General features: G+C 48.3%; 1 protein-coding gene across 9 annotated transcripts in view; it reads left to right on the top strand.

Moving 5' to 3' along the window:
• The window catches only part of LOC125030521 (muscle M-line assembly protein unc-89-like), a 344,127-nt gene that overhangs the window by 245,784 nt on the left and 83,839 nt on the right, over positions 1–14,504 (top strand). For all 9 annotated transcript variants that reach the window (XM_047620591.1, XM_047620590.1, XM_047620589.1 and 6 more), the window contains one exon: positions 11,384–11,432. In XM_047620591.1, the coding sequence (XP_047476547.1) occupies positions 11,384–11,432 (49 nt within the window). The remainder of the gene's footprint in view (positions 1–11,383; positions 11,433–14,504) is intronic.

Genomic DNA, 14,504 nt, shown 5'->3' with positions numbered 1-14,504 from the left:
CGCGGTTTGGATTGTGCGTCGTTCATGTGCTCAGAGCTCCGTGAGTTCGAATCTTGCCGAGCTTCAAAGAGTCGCCTGTTCGAGAATTCGAAGGTTCGGGTTTTCCACGTACTATGGGAAGAAGCATTCACTTGTGCGGATTTCATAGAACTGCCACTGCCTCCATTCCCTCTCTCCATCGCCTCCCCGCCTCTCTCTCTCTCTCTCCATCGCCTCCCCGCCTCTCTCTCTCTCTCCATCGCCTCCCCGCCTCTCTCTCTCTCTCTCTCTCTCTCTCTCTCTCTCTCTCTCTCTCTCTCTCTCTCTCTCTCTCTCTCTCTCTCTCTCTCTCTCTCTCTCTCTCTTTCCCTCTCTCTCCCTCTCTCCCTCCCTCCCTCTCTTCCTCCCTCCCTCCCTCCCTCCCTCCCTCCCTCCCTCCCTCCCTCCCTTCCTCCCTCCCTCCCTTCCTCCCTCTCCCTCCCTCCCTCCCTCCCTCCCTCTCTCTCTCTCTCTCTCTCTCTCTCTCTCTCTCTCTCTCTCTCTCTCTCTCTCTCTCTCTCCTCTACTTATTTCTTCCTCCCTTCCCTCTTTCTCTTTCCCCTCCATCCCTTCTTCCACTCCTTTCCACTCCACCCTCCCTCTCCTTTTCCCTCCCCCCCCCCCCCTTCCCCTCTCCGTCACATACAGATAATGATGCAGACTCTTGTACATGTCCGAGACTCGTGCACGGAAACAATCTACAGTGTTGGAGCATCTCTTCACTCTCATCCCATTCTCTCTCACGGTCCATCTTTTACGGCGATCCACCTCCAGCTTCATTAACACCCCCTCCCCTCCACCCCCCTCTTAGGCCTAGGGTGGGTCCAAGCGCCCTTGCAGCCCCCGCCCCCCTACCCGCCCCCTGGCCGCTCATCACAGGGAGAGACCAGAGAGACCATCAGCGACGATGACACTCGCCAGATATTCGCGTGTTTGATTACTAGTTTGAGCTCATTATTCCGGCACTCGGGGCCTTACCGAGTGGCACCCGTTCATTTGCTATCAAACACTCGCCGTCGGAAATAATACACGCCACTTGTCGACCGATGAAGTGCCAACAAGTAATTAACTCTCGAATGCTTGGCACTGTCGATAAATACGTAACGAGAGTTAGGTGGTCCCGCAGCCGGGCTTGGGTGGCGGCCGTGGCTTTACCTGCTTAGGGCTGTCTGCTTGCCTGCTGGAGGTGATTGTGCCCGCTTTGCAAGGCTGGCTTGATTCTAGAGGGCGACGAGCGAATGTGCGACGATCGTGATGCTCATTTTGGAGAGCCAACAGCGCGGAATTTAGAGATCTGTTAGTTTCCCACACTTAGATTACCCAGCCTGTGTCAGAATCGAGCTTTCGCATGTCAGACTAAAAAGATACCATTCCTGATTCTTCTGCGACAGATGTGTGTGAGAGAGAGAGGGAAAGGGGCGGCAGGGGGGCGAGAGCAAGAGCCTTTGAGCGCGCGAAGGGAGGCTGCTGCCCTCTCACCTGTTCTTCATATTTGCACCTTGTTAGGCCTAGACGAAGCACGCTGGCTGCCTGAGCTCGTCACGTTAGCTCGAGTGACATTCCTTAAAGAGGACGGAACGGTGGGCGGGGCTTATTTCCAATTGTTTTACACGACCAAAGTAAATAAGTTTTAATGAACTGGCGGACTCGCCTTGCGACAGAAGATGCTAAGAATATCATGTATATTTTATACAGAAGTTTACTTTTTTTCTATACCCCGAGGTGGGGAAGGTTTTAAAACTTTTTGTCAGCCTTTGACCTTGTTTCCTTCTTTATCCACCTCCATTTTTCCCATTCACGAATGCGGTCCGCCTTCCCTTGGGCTTCTGCGAGAAAGAGCAGCAGCAGGGCCGAATATTTGTCCCCGCATTTTGGCAGGCAAATAAATAGAGCGGACGGGAGCGTTTCCCTGATAATCTGGACTGGATGTTAACAAGATGTGACCAGCTTTTAGAATTAAGCGTCGCCAAAGTCTGTATTAAGCACTTTGGCCCTTCAGAGTACATAATTTTCCCCCGGCCAGAAATCGGGCTGGAGTTTCATTTCGGTCGTTTCCGGCCTGAAATTACCCAAAGGCTCGTGTTGCAGTTTCTTGTCATTAACGTTGCAAATAAGTCGTCATTTGCGTTGCACAGACGGTAATAAATATATAATTACGAGTCTTAATTAGCTCAGCATGCATTATGACCAAGTTCTTGATTGCCGGAGAATTTTTCCTTCTCTGATTTGTGGCGAGGAGACGTTTATGATGGGGTGGGGGGGTGAGGGGGGGCGGGACGGGGTTGGAGAGGCAGTGGAAATTGTCCAAATTAGTCCTTCTGGCCACTCGAGTTTCGGTTGATTAATAATGGTGGTGCTGATGTAAAAGGGGGGAGGGGGCTGCGACGGAGGTTGGGGGGAGGGGGAGGTTGGCGAGAGGGGGTTGCATGTATGTTCATGTAAATGTTCCTGTGTGTCAACGAGTGAAAGAGTGGACACAAACACACACACAAACACACACACACACACACACACACACACACACACAGAGAGAGAGAGAGAGAGAGAGAGGGGGGGGGGGGGTCAGGCGCGCGCCCGCGCGTGCGTGCGTGCGTGTGTGTGTGTGTGTGTGTGTGTGTGTGTGTGTGTGTGTGTGTGTGTGTGTGTGTGCGCGTGCGCGTGCGTGCGTGCGTGCGTGCGTGTGTGCGCCATTTACAGTTGTGGTATCTGTGACAAGGTGGCTCGTCGATGAATTGCCATTTCATTTCTAGAAAGTGTTATTTACGTGTCCGTCTAACGTCATCCAAACGTTCTGACAAATAGTCATCGTTCACCAGCTTGCCTTCATGGGCGCAGAGAAAGATTTACTCGCAGTTCCGTTCGTGCAGTTCGTGTGCACGTGTAAAATCCCTGTAGTTTACTAATGGGAGGGACACTGCTCACCTGTCCTCCCCAGTGGGCGTGGTTTATCTTCCCCCCAAACCTACATTTCCCGCCCACGCATAAGCTTAGGGTGATGGGGGCGTGTCTCTTTGATGCAAGATCCACCTCCATATTTTCCCCCCTTCTTTCAGGCGGCTGTTTGTCGCCGTACGCGCCCGTTTTTTTATCATTTCTTTTATTCCTTGCGGACGAGGATGATGGCGGGCGCGGGCCGAGATTGTCGAATGGGCATTGTTCCTAAAAGGATTCGCAATTACCGAGTCCTGAAGGGCCAATTTGGTGCTTCTCCATCGTGTAACTGGGCCGAGGGAAAACGCCTGCGCGCGCTAAATAAATGATTGGATTTTCATTAAAAATTGATGACTCATTGTGCGTTCATCTGTCCGACTCGCGCGCATATAAAATATTAAAATTAATCTCGGCGTAAGACAAGTGGTGCACCAAGAGGAAAGGGAAGGGGGTGCGGGGAGGGGGAAGGAGGGGGAGGCGAAGAGGGAGGGGGTAGGGGAGGTAGAAATAAAGGGCTTCTGCCAAAGGGTCAAATGCAGAATTGGGGTTAAGGTTAGGAGGCGGATCAGGCCAAAAGGGGTTAGTTGGAATGTGCAATGTTAAATGGAAGAGGTTTAAAGGGAGCGAGGCTAGAGCAGGCAGCGGAAACCGGGAGACGAGAGGAGGAGGCGCATGTGGCGCTGGAAAGGGCGAAGAGGGAAAGGAAAAGAAGAAAGGAAGGGAAGATGAAAGGTCGATAATTGCGATGCGAACAGCTAGAAGAAAAGGAAATTGGTTTAGTCGCGTTTCGTTCTCTCTTTCTACGGATCTTTTCACTGTTGACTCTTTTAACATTACCAGTGAAAATGGGATTTGGAAGACGAAAACGGAAAGTGGAGGCAGAAGGGAGAAGTTGGAAAGACGTTAAAAGAAGTTTCAAAAAACAAAAGAAGTCTAGGCCGAACACGAGTCCAACTTAATTAAAGGATAAAGTCAGCGCATGATAAGGGATTTGGTGACACTGATAGCTGCTTCGTGTCATTATGTTTTCATTATATAACAATTTTACTCGAGGGGGTGACCTTTTTTTCATTTCCTTAACAAGTATCGTGAATGTCGGATCTAATGAAGGTTTGTTTATCGCTCCGTCGTTGGGTTGTGTGCAGCATTGTGTGTCCGCCGGCCAGGCTGTTAGCAGGCCTTTTGACTCCCGTGTTTGCCTATGTGTATGTTTCAATAACAACACCCTCCCTGGTGGGGGGAAACCCGGCATACACGTTCTTGGAACATTGTCCCCATTCCCCCGGTAACGAATGCTATAATGTAAAATGTATTACAACAACAAATTAACCATTTCGATTTTCATTTCAAACCAGAATAGCTCTTTGACTCTGTTGACAATGGACCCCATGTTAACCTTCCACGTAAAAGATATCAATATGCATGAACGCAATTCAACCGTCCCTTGGAACCGTCTTTGCAACATTGCACAGGAATTCTTTGAAGAACGCACAATAACTTGGTACTTTGTGAAGTGAATGTGTCGCTGTATGGCAGTGGAGTTGAGTTGCCCTTGCATTGAGAAGAGGGGGGGGGGGGGGGCGGGGGAGGCGGGCGAGTGGGAGGGGAAGGACGGTTTTAAGGGCAAGACTTCGTTTTAGGGTGAAGGGTCACTTTGCAAGAGAGGTCGAGAGCTTGAGTGAGAAGTGTGTACGCGTCTCAGGAAAGTGAGAGAGTAAGTGAGAGCGAGACAGAGCGTGAGGCAGAGAGCGAGAGAGCAGCAATCACCGATAACCTCAAAGTATTCATAATAACCCAGGACAGCTTCGACAAAGTGGGAGTGCCAACAGGCCACCCCGATGGCGACACGTTAAAATTTCATCTGGGGAATGGCTGGCCGAGAGAGAGAGAGAGAGAGAGAGAGAGAGAGAGAGAGAGAGAGAGAGAGAGAGAGAGAGAGAGAGAGAGAGAGAGAGAGAGAGAGAGAGAGAGAGAGAGAAATGCATAAACAAGTGCGAATTTGGTGACGGGCTTAATGTGATATTTTTCCAGTGTGAGGATGACGGTCTTTTGCGGGGCGGCATTAGGCGGCCCCGAGGGTCCGCCAGCGAGTGTGGGACACAGATTTGTTCTTGATTAATTAAATGAATTAGTTGCTTATGACGGTTAGCTTCAGAATTAAATCTCCCGGAAATTACGATTTTTTTTAACACCGCATGAGGATGTGCAACGTTCATTTTCTAATTAGATTAGATTAATGGGTTATGAAGTAATTCGGAGAAAATCGTAGTTATGTAATTAAATGCCCGTGTGGCGCCGCTGCTGAAATGCCGTTCCGGGTCTCGTGATCACCACGGCCGTTCATCACCACTTGCTCATCACCCTCGGCAATCACCTCTCTCGCTCATCACCACTTGCTCTCTCTCTCTCTCTCTGTCTCTCTCTCTCTCTCTCTGTCTCTCTCTCTCTCTCTCTGTCTCTCTCTCTCTCTCTCTGTCTCTCTCTCTCTCTCTCTCTCTCTCTCTCTCTCTCTCTCTCTCTCTCTCTCTCTCTCTCTCTCTCTCTCTCTCTCTCTCTCTATCACACACTCACTTACACTCACACTCACTCTCACACTCACTCACTCTAACACTCACTCTCACACTCACTCTCACACTCACTCTAACACTCACTCTCACACTCACTCTCACACTCACTCTCACACTCACTCTCACACTCACTCTCACACTCACACTCACTCTCACACTCACTCTCACACTCACACTCACTCTCACACTCACACTCACACTCACACTCACACTCACTCTCACACTCACTCTCACACTCACACTCACTCTCACACTCACTCTCACACTCACTCTCACTCTCACTCTCACACTCACTCACACTCACTCTCACTCTCACTCACACTCACTCTCACTCTCACTCTCACTCTCACTCTCACACTCACACTCACACTCACACTCACACTCACACTCACACTCACACACACACACACACACACACACACACACACACACACACACACAGACACAGACACACACACAATATATACATACTCATATTCACCTTTTCCTTCCTCACGCACAACACCAGACGCATTGTGACATATCATTACACCATTAGCCGAACCAATGTCCATTACCTTAACAGCATTTAAATTACGTGTTACTTTTATTCGGCTTTCAGAATAATATACAAGAGTACTTATCTCCCGCGCTTTTTTTTCACTTAATTTTATTTTTTTGCGAAATTAATGAGATGCGGAGAGCAACGTAGACTTAAAGGCTTGCCGTGGCCCCTCCCTGTCTTGATTACATATAAATATATTCATAGTAAAGGTGTGCTAATTATTGTAATTGAATTTGTCTCAGGTGAAATGGATTTATCCCCGGCTTTTAATTATAAACGTCACCGGAGCTCTTGCAATTTGTTACATATTTAGAAAATGCCTCTCGAAGATGAGGAGCTAATGGCGGTCGTGCGCGTTTTTTTTTTGTTTTTTTTTCTTTTCGTTTTTTTTTCTTGTTTTTCGTTGTTATTTTATTTGCTTCAGTTTTTTTTCGGTTCTGTAGCTGACTTGTTTTCATCCTTTCGCTCTTTTATTCTTTTTCTTTGTCGTTCTCTCTCTCTCTCTCTCTCTCTCTCTCTCTCTCTCTCTCTCTCTCTCTCTCTCTCTCTCTCTCTCTCTCTCTCTCTCTCTCTCTCTCTTTCTCTCTCTTTCTCTCTCTTTTGGACACCCCTTTCTGTTTCCCTCCACTCCCTCTCTGCCATCCTTCTCCGTCCACTTCTCCCTCTTCTTTCTCCACTTTGTACTCTCCTCTCTCCTCTCTCCTCTCTCCCCTCTCCCCCCCCCTCACCCCACCCCCGCTTCCCTCTCATGAGACGTGTCCTAGAATCATTGTAGTCTCTGATCAAATATGATCCGATGGCATAAAGGTGCAGCAAGTATTGAAGGGGGGGAGGGGGGGAAGAGGGTAGGGGTAGGGGAAGGGAGGTGGTAAGAGAGAGATGGGAAAGAGTAAAGGCGATTTTTTTTATTTATTTAGGGATCCAGACGTACCTTGGTCAATGCACTATGGGTCCGATGCAGTGCATGATTGATAAGGTTTTTTTTGTTTTTTTTAAGGGTGGTTATTACTTGCAATATTTTTTTTTCTTTATCTGGTACTGTTATTTATTGACTGAGTCTTGGTCGCTGGTTTCTCGGCTGCCTTTGATATTCTGAGATTTGTTGGCTTTCTCTGACGCCGGCGTGTCTTAAGCGTCTTCCGTGCAGCTCCCTCGCTACCTCCCCCCCCCCTTTATCCCCTATCTTATTCCTCCCCCCTCTTTCTCCTCATTCTTCTCCCCAATCCTCTCTCTCTCTCTCTCTCTCTCTCTCTCTCTCTCTCTCTCTCTCTCTCTCTCTCTCTCTCTCTCTCTCTCTCTCTCTCTCTCTCTCTCTCTCTCTCTCTCGTTCGCGCGCGCTCCCTCCCTCCCTCCCTCTCCCCCCTCTACTTAATTCTTGATACTATCCCAAATCTTAGCTTAGCTTCAGCAGTATGTTCTTTTCTTTTAGACATCGACGAAACGATAACGGTTCTCAGCCTTGCCTTTACCCCCCCCCCCCCCCCAGCCTCTTCTTTCTATCGTCACCTTCACTTTTTTTCATTGAGTCTTCCGTGTCTCATTGCCATTCTATCTGGACGGCGATCTCTTTTTGTGTGACTGCCTGTATTGTCAAGCTTTCTATCCCATAACATCTCGTGTGTGTCTATTGTCTGTGTCGTTCTGTCGTTTCGTCCAGCTTTCCTCTCCTGTCTTGGACGTCTCTCCTCTCTTCTTCTCCTCTCTTTTTTTCTTCTCCTCTCCTCTCCTCCCCCCTCCTCTCGTCTCCTCATATCTCCTTCCCTCTCCTCTCCTCTCCTTTCCTAACCCCTCCTCTCCTCTCCCCTCCTCTCCTCTCCCCTCCTCTCCTCTCCCCTCCTCTCCTCTCCCCTCCCCTCCTCTCCTCTCCCCTTCCCTCCTCTCCTCTCCTCCCCCCTTCCCTCCTCTCCTCTCCTCCTCTCCTCCCCCCTCCTCTCCTCTCCTCCTCTCCTCCCCCCTCCTCTCCTCTCCTCTCCTCCTCTCCTCCCCCCTCCTCTCCTCTCCTCCCTCCTCCTCTCCTCTTTTCTTTTCTCTCCTCTCCTCTCTCTCCCCAGCACAGACCCCGACTTGGACCTAACTATTATTGGTTTGCGACAGATATTATTTATATCGCCGATGACAGTGGTCGAGCCAGGCTGAAGTTCGTATCGGGATCGAATTGCATGTTGGGGGGAGATGGGGGGTTATCGGTGTTGGGGTGGGAGGGGGGGGTCATCAGGGAGGTATTGCGTCGTCTCATGCACCAGAGGGAGGGGGAGGGGGAGGGGGAAATGAGGGGGAGAAACACAAGTGTAAGGGGAAGAAATGGGGTTCGGTAACCGGAGGGGGAGGGGAGAAAGGGGGTGGGGGGATGGCAGCCGGTTAGCCATGGTCACGTTAATGATTGATCGTTTGTTGCCATCTCGCGTTGCTGCAACATTTACCTCGGATGTATAAATGTCAGCATGAAAGTTCTATGGCGTAATCCGAGGTGCTCATAAAATTGTCAGACTCGCAATACATACGCCATCGCTTGGGGGTGGGGGTTGGCTTGATCACCCCCCCCCCTCCTAGCACACCGTCTATCCCCCCACCATCCCCGCCCTTATCCCTCCCCCCACCCCCTAATTCCCTGCCCACGATGCCGCCGAAGACCATTGATCGAGCATCCCTTTCGGTCTTTGACTGGGGGGCGGGGGTAGGGGGGGCTCCCGGTATGGTGCCGATGGTGATGACTGGGAGTGAATGGTTCGAGCCCCTTGCTTATCCGGGCTGTATGCGAACGTTGCCCTAAATGCAGGAAATAAATCGAATTTCGATTCTTGATGAGAGTTTTGTTTTGCTTTCAACTGTATAAAGCCAATTGAACATCCGTAATTGCCATTCATACTTTGAACATTTTGCCAATTGACTGCGTGAACGTTGTTTACTTAGCTTCTGTACTTCCGGCCGCAATAATACGCCCGCCCACGGCAGCACCCGGAGACCCGTCCCGCCCCTGGATCAACACGTTTTATCTCGGGCTTTGAGAGAGTGAGCCACAAGATAAGGTTTGGTGTAACTTATTATTGTATTATTGTAAATAGGCCAATACCACTGTAAGGGACCCCCCCCCCCCCCGCCTCTCTCAACCTTCCTTCTCGCTTATCAGTTTATTATTGTGCTGCCGCGGCCTTTGCTTTATCTAACATTTTAATGACGTTTTGTCATTGGAGGCTAATATGTCATGGGCGCCACCTGTCTCCCCCCCCTCCCCGCGGCCCCCTCGAGACCCCCGGCTGATGAACAGTGTCACTAAGCTCATTGCGACTTTTATTCCATCCTGCCCTGTTTTATCTTTCTCTCTGCTGATCAGGTCACACACACATCAGCGAGGCAAGCATTTAACCTCTCTGACCTGCTTCCTCCTGCCCGCTCTTGTCACTTTTTTTTTCTTTTCTCGTTTTCTTCTTTCGCTCCCTCACTCCTTCTCCCTCTCCCTCTCCCTCTCCCTCTCCCTCTCCCTCTCTCTCTTAGTCTTTTGTTCTTCTCTTCCGCGTGAACGTCCAGCCAGGCGCCCGCGACACCTGGTTTCCGCCGCCGTGACAGGTGTTAGGTTATGTTTCAGGCGACATCGCGAGGGGAATGAGGGGGAGAGGGAGTGATGGGGAGGGGAAGGGGAAGGGGAAGGGGAAGGGGAAGGGGAAGGGGAAGGGGAAGGGAAAGGGAAAGAGAAGGGGGAGAGGAGGGGAAACGGAAGATGGTGGCAGAGGAGAGGGACGAGAGAGGAGTGGTGAGGGGGGGGAGGGGTGCCGTTTGACCTAGAGGCTGCACCATGATTACCTCTCTCCTTCTCCCTCTCTGTCTTTCTTTCTCTCTCCTCCCTCTCCCTCCCTCTCCCTCCCTCTCTCTCTCTCTCTCTCTCTCTCTCTCTCTCTCTCTCTCTCTCTCTCTCTCTCTCTCTCTCTCTCTCTCTCTCTCTCTCCCTCCCTCTTTCTCCCTCTCCCTCTCTCCCTCTCTCCCTCTCCCTCTCCCTCTCTCTCTCTCTCTCTCTCCCTCTCTCTCTCCCTCTCTCTCTCCCTCTCTCTCTCCCTCCCTCTCTCTCCCTCCCTCTCTCTCTCTCTCTCTCCCTCCCTCCCTCCCTCCCTCCCTCCCTCCCTCTCTCTCTCTCTCTCTCTCTCTCTCTCTCTCTCTCTCTCTCTCTCTCTCTCTCTCCCTGCCTCCCTCCCTCTTTTCATCTGTCCCCCCTCTCTGTCTCTCATTCTCTTTCTGTCTCTCCCTCTCCCTCTCCCCTCTTCCTTCCCTCCCCTAATCTCCCCCCCTCCCCCTTCCTTCCGCCTTGTTCGCCCGTGACACAAGTTGAGCAGCGGATACAGCCAGTACGTGGAAAACACATGTCTTTGCATATATTACCCATAGTGACGTCACGACTTGCGTTTAGTGGCACGGTTCACGTAGACACGGGAAGTGCCTGTCACAGCAAGGTTTAAAAATGGGGGAGGGGGGGGGATCGGGCATGTCTTATGGGTGTCGCGAGACAAGGAGGCTGGCAGGCTTCGAAGAAGGTGATGGCCAAGATGATGGAGGGAGTAAGGAAGGAAGGAAGGAAGGGAGGAGGGAAGGGAAGATGGAAGACACTAGAAACAAAGGCTTAATGATGAATACTTCATGTCGGACACGCACGCGTCCCAGCGCTAGGGCGTCCCCAAAGGTAATCCCTGTCTGATGCTGTTGTGGTCGCTGTGCGAGACGAGGGATTATGATCATTCTTGTTCCCTGACGCCGGAAGTAATGCTTACGGTATCATTACATACCTATGCACTCGAGGAGCTTTGTGTACGTGTGGGCAGGTGTCTGTGTGCGATCTGTTTATTACTCTGACATGTATTATTTTTTCTTGGGGGATAAAGAGAAGAAAGGAGGAGGAGGAGGAAGAAGAGGTCATGAGGGTACGAGGAGGCAAAATTTATGGCATCTCTTATCTTCTACAGAGTAGATACGAGAGACTGATAACGTCTATTTCTTCATTAATTTTATCGCGAGTAACCAATTGTAATTAAAGTGGCTTATATGAAAGTAAAGATAACGGTTGTAATCTATTTTAAGCCACGAGGCTTAGAACTTCTCTCCTCGATCAGATGGAATATTGATCTCCTGTAGAAACCTTAACGGTCTCGAAATCTTGCAAGTGAATCCAAACTATTATTTCACAGCATTGTCTAGACCCCTTTCTTTTTCTCTCTCCTTGTATTGCCTCAAATGGGGAAATGAATTAATTTCCTAGTGTAGATGTTCTTAATTAAATTAATATCAGGTTTCTGTGAGATACAGGCTCTGATTTTTATTTCTCTCTCTCTCCTTCCTACAGGCCAAGCTTCTGGAATCCTCTCACCACTGGATGGGAACCTCGATGGCGGGTGAGTACACGTCGGAGCTTGTGACGTCATCATTCTAGCAGGCCGCCGGCGCAGGTCAAGTGACGCACATAAATATTGGCACGCCGAGCACGCCCCGTTTTCTTTGTGTTCATTCCAGGCCTTATCTGAGTGGTGGTAGTTTCCGATAGAATTGTATTTCCTAATACGATATTCCTTCGAAACGAGGCCATTAGAGTTGAGTTGTGTATATGGGCGGAGCTTGGTGTGCTCGTTTTCATTTTCTTGAGACAATTAAATCAACTTGGAATTTAGTGCATATTAATGATTTCCAATAATGAAGTGTAATGGAGTAAATGCCTCTGAAGCTATAGAATTCTGACGTCACGAAGTTGAGGAATATAGGATTTGTGCTCACCAAAAAAATGCTATTTATTTCTTTGCTATTCAGTTATATTACTTTCTTTCGTTCTGTTAAAGTTGAATTCACTTTCTTTTTCTTTCGTTTTCCTTTACGCTAGAAAGTTTATCAAGGCGTTTTTTGATGAGCACTCGTATTCTTATTTTTTATTCTTTATTCCTAAGGCATTGTTTTCTTATCCCATTTACATCTCTTACATGTCTTTGTTCAGATTCCTGATTTTTTGTTTTTGGTTTAGACTGATTTTCCATTTGGTTTGACCCCTTTCCCTTTTTTGTTTATTTTACACTTACAATCCTTTAATACTGACTGTAGCTCTTAGTTGGTGGATTGGATATTTCGGAAAGTATTTTGACGAAGGTGCGTAGTTCGGCGTATCAGATGGCACATCACGTATTGCAAAAGGCATAGTGCATATTTCAGACATTCATGAAATATATTCGGTTGCATCATAACAAAGGAAGTAAGGGGATTAATATTTTAGATCTCTAATTTATGAATATCGGTTTTGTTTTCGTGCGTGATTGAAAGCTTTCATTATCATGAACTTAAGGAAAATACTACCGTTTATTGTTCGCAATGAAGTTTAATTTAAAAAAAAAAAGGAAGTTTGAAGAAAATTCATATCGAGTTGGAATTCTCGCCACCATCACTCGAGACCCAGCGAGTGCCATTTGGCTCGCGAGGGAAGTCTGTGTGGTGCTAAGCTAGGGTAAGATTAGTTTCGTTTGTCGATTGAGTTTTTAATGTGGCTTAATGCTGGCCATAATTCTCGTCGATGAAGGTTTATCCCCTTTTTTTGTAAAGTTTAGCTTTTTCCTCTCGTTCTTGAAGCGACGACGCTGCGCTCCCTAATGACTAATCCATCTCGAGGTGCTTGACCTCTTCAAGTGGTGTCTGTGAATTCCAACCCGTATATTGTAAACAAAGATGTTCATTATGACCTAAATTGTTTATGCGTCCACTTCACACTTCTATATAAACCATAAAAATAAACTTTTTTTTCCCTCCTATACTACCTTTTTCATGGAGGGTTGTAGAGTTGCTCTCCTGCCTCTTAGCACGTGAATATGTAATCGTAGAAAAATGTATGTAGTGAATTAGAAACCTTTGGATTTCGTCGTAGCCCAGTCTTAAGAACTTTAACGTACAAAGTACATAATTAGTTAATAGTACTACTAGACCGCGTAGAAAACAACAGGAAACAAATGAATTAAACTTCACTTCCCCTTATCGACGACGATAACTAATGCATCAAACTTTTTTTTATAGTTTACGTTGAAAATTATTCACAGCGTACGATTCTGCCTAATGTATACTGTAGAGAAAACAAGAACGGATCGAGTATGTTGTGTTGAAGGTATACGAGAGTGGGCGGCAGGGTGGTTTGTGGGCGTATGCCATTGTTTTTAGCATAGTTGAATATAACTGTCAGTTGTGTAGGGTGTAGTCTGCGCTCGCTCTCTGGGTTTGAATGGAGGGAAAACAGAGGCGCAGATATCGATTTTCATAATGCGGTTTATTGTATTAATAAGACTGGATTTAATTATGCACAGACTTCGATCCTGTAGTATATGATTTATGTAACGGGGTGTGTTAAATTTTTCCTCTGTACCTTTTTCTATCTTTGATAAGTCGTGCATATTGTATTTTTTTTTTTTTTTTTCATACAGGAATTATCATTGTTGTATCATTTTTTTCGGGTAGGAGAGATGACTTCCATTTCTGCTGTGTGTGTGTGTGTGTGTGTGTGTGTGTGTGTGTGTGTGTGTGTGTGTGTGTGTGTGTGTGTGTGTGTGTGTGTGTGTGTGTGTGTACGTATGCGCTCGCGTGTGTGTGTCTGAGTGCCGGTGAACAGCTAATATCCGAACATTAGGATATTGTGGCTTATGTCGCCCATGCGTAAGGGTGATTATCGGGTGCACGGTTTCCCTGATATATATTTATGGATTAAATTGATAAGTTTTCCAGGCAATTGTTGTAGGTTATAGCATGATGCGATGAGAGGAGTTGTTGAAATGACGGGGAAATTTCCAATTTATTTCTTTGATTTAAGCAGGCTGAGCAAAACAATGCATAGCCGTTCAGGGCGGATCTCGTCTCGATAAATTTGGTCGAGTCGATTTCATCGTTCCGATTTATTAGTTGATCGATTATTTCGAAGCCGAAGCCGATACCGCAACGGCCTTGATAATCCGGCCGGTCCGTGCAGGCGCAGGCCGGCGCCCGAAGCCTCCGTATCCGGCGCGCCCGGTTAAAGTGATCCCTTGAGCGCAGCCTCTGCATAAGCGGCCGTGTTCATGATCGCATGAGCACAGGATGCCTCGGGTTGCGCAAATGCGGCCGTAACGATGGGTCGTTCCCCTAGCAGAGGATGTAATAGCCAAGGTTCTAATTGATGGAGATTAGGGGGAGGGAGGGCGGGGGCGAGAGAGCAAGGGAAGGGATACGAAGCAAAGTGGAATTATCTGAAGGTCATCTCTCTCCCTCTCCCTCTCTCTCTCTCTCTCTCTCTCTCTCTCTCTCTCTCTCTCTCTCTCACACACACACACACACACACACACACACACACACACACACACACACACACACACACACACACACACACACACACACTGCAGACATACATTGAAACGACAAGAAATAAAGATCGAGCGAGTGCACAGGCCGGATAGCTTGGTCCCAAGGGAAAA

This window comes from Penaeus chinensis, chromosome 11 (assembly GCF_019202785.1).
Source record: "Penaeus chinensis breed Huanghai No. 1 chromosome 11, ASM1920278v2, whole genome shotgun sequence".
NCBI classification, from domain to species: domain Eukaryota; kingdom Metazoa; phylum Arthropoda; class Malacostraca; order Decapoda; family Penaeidae; genus Penaeus; species Penaeus chinensis.
Note: the sequence above shows the minus strand (reverse complement) of the source record. Positions and strands in the feature narration are given on the sequence as shown.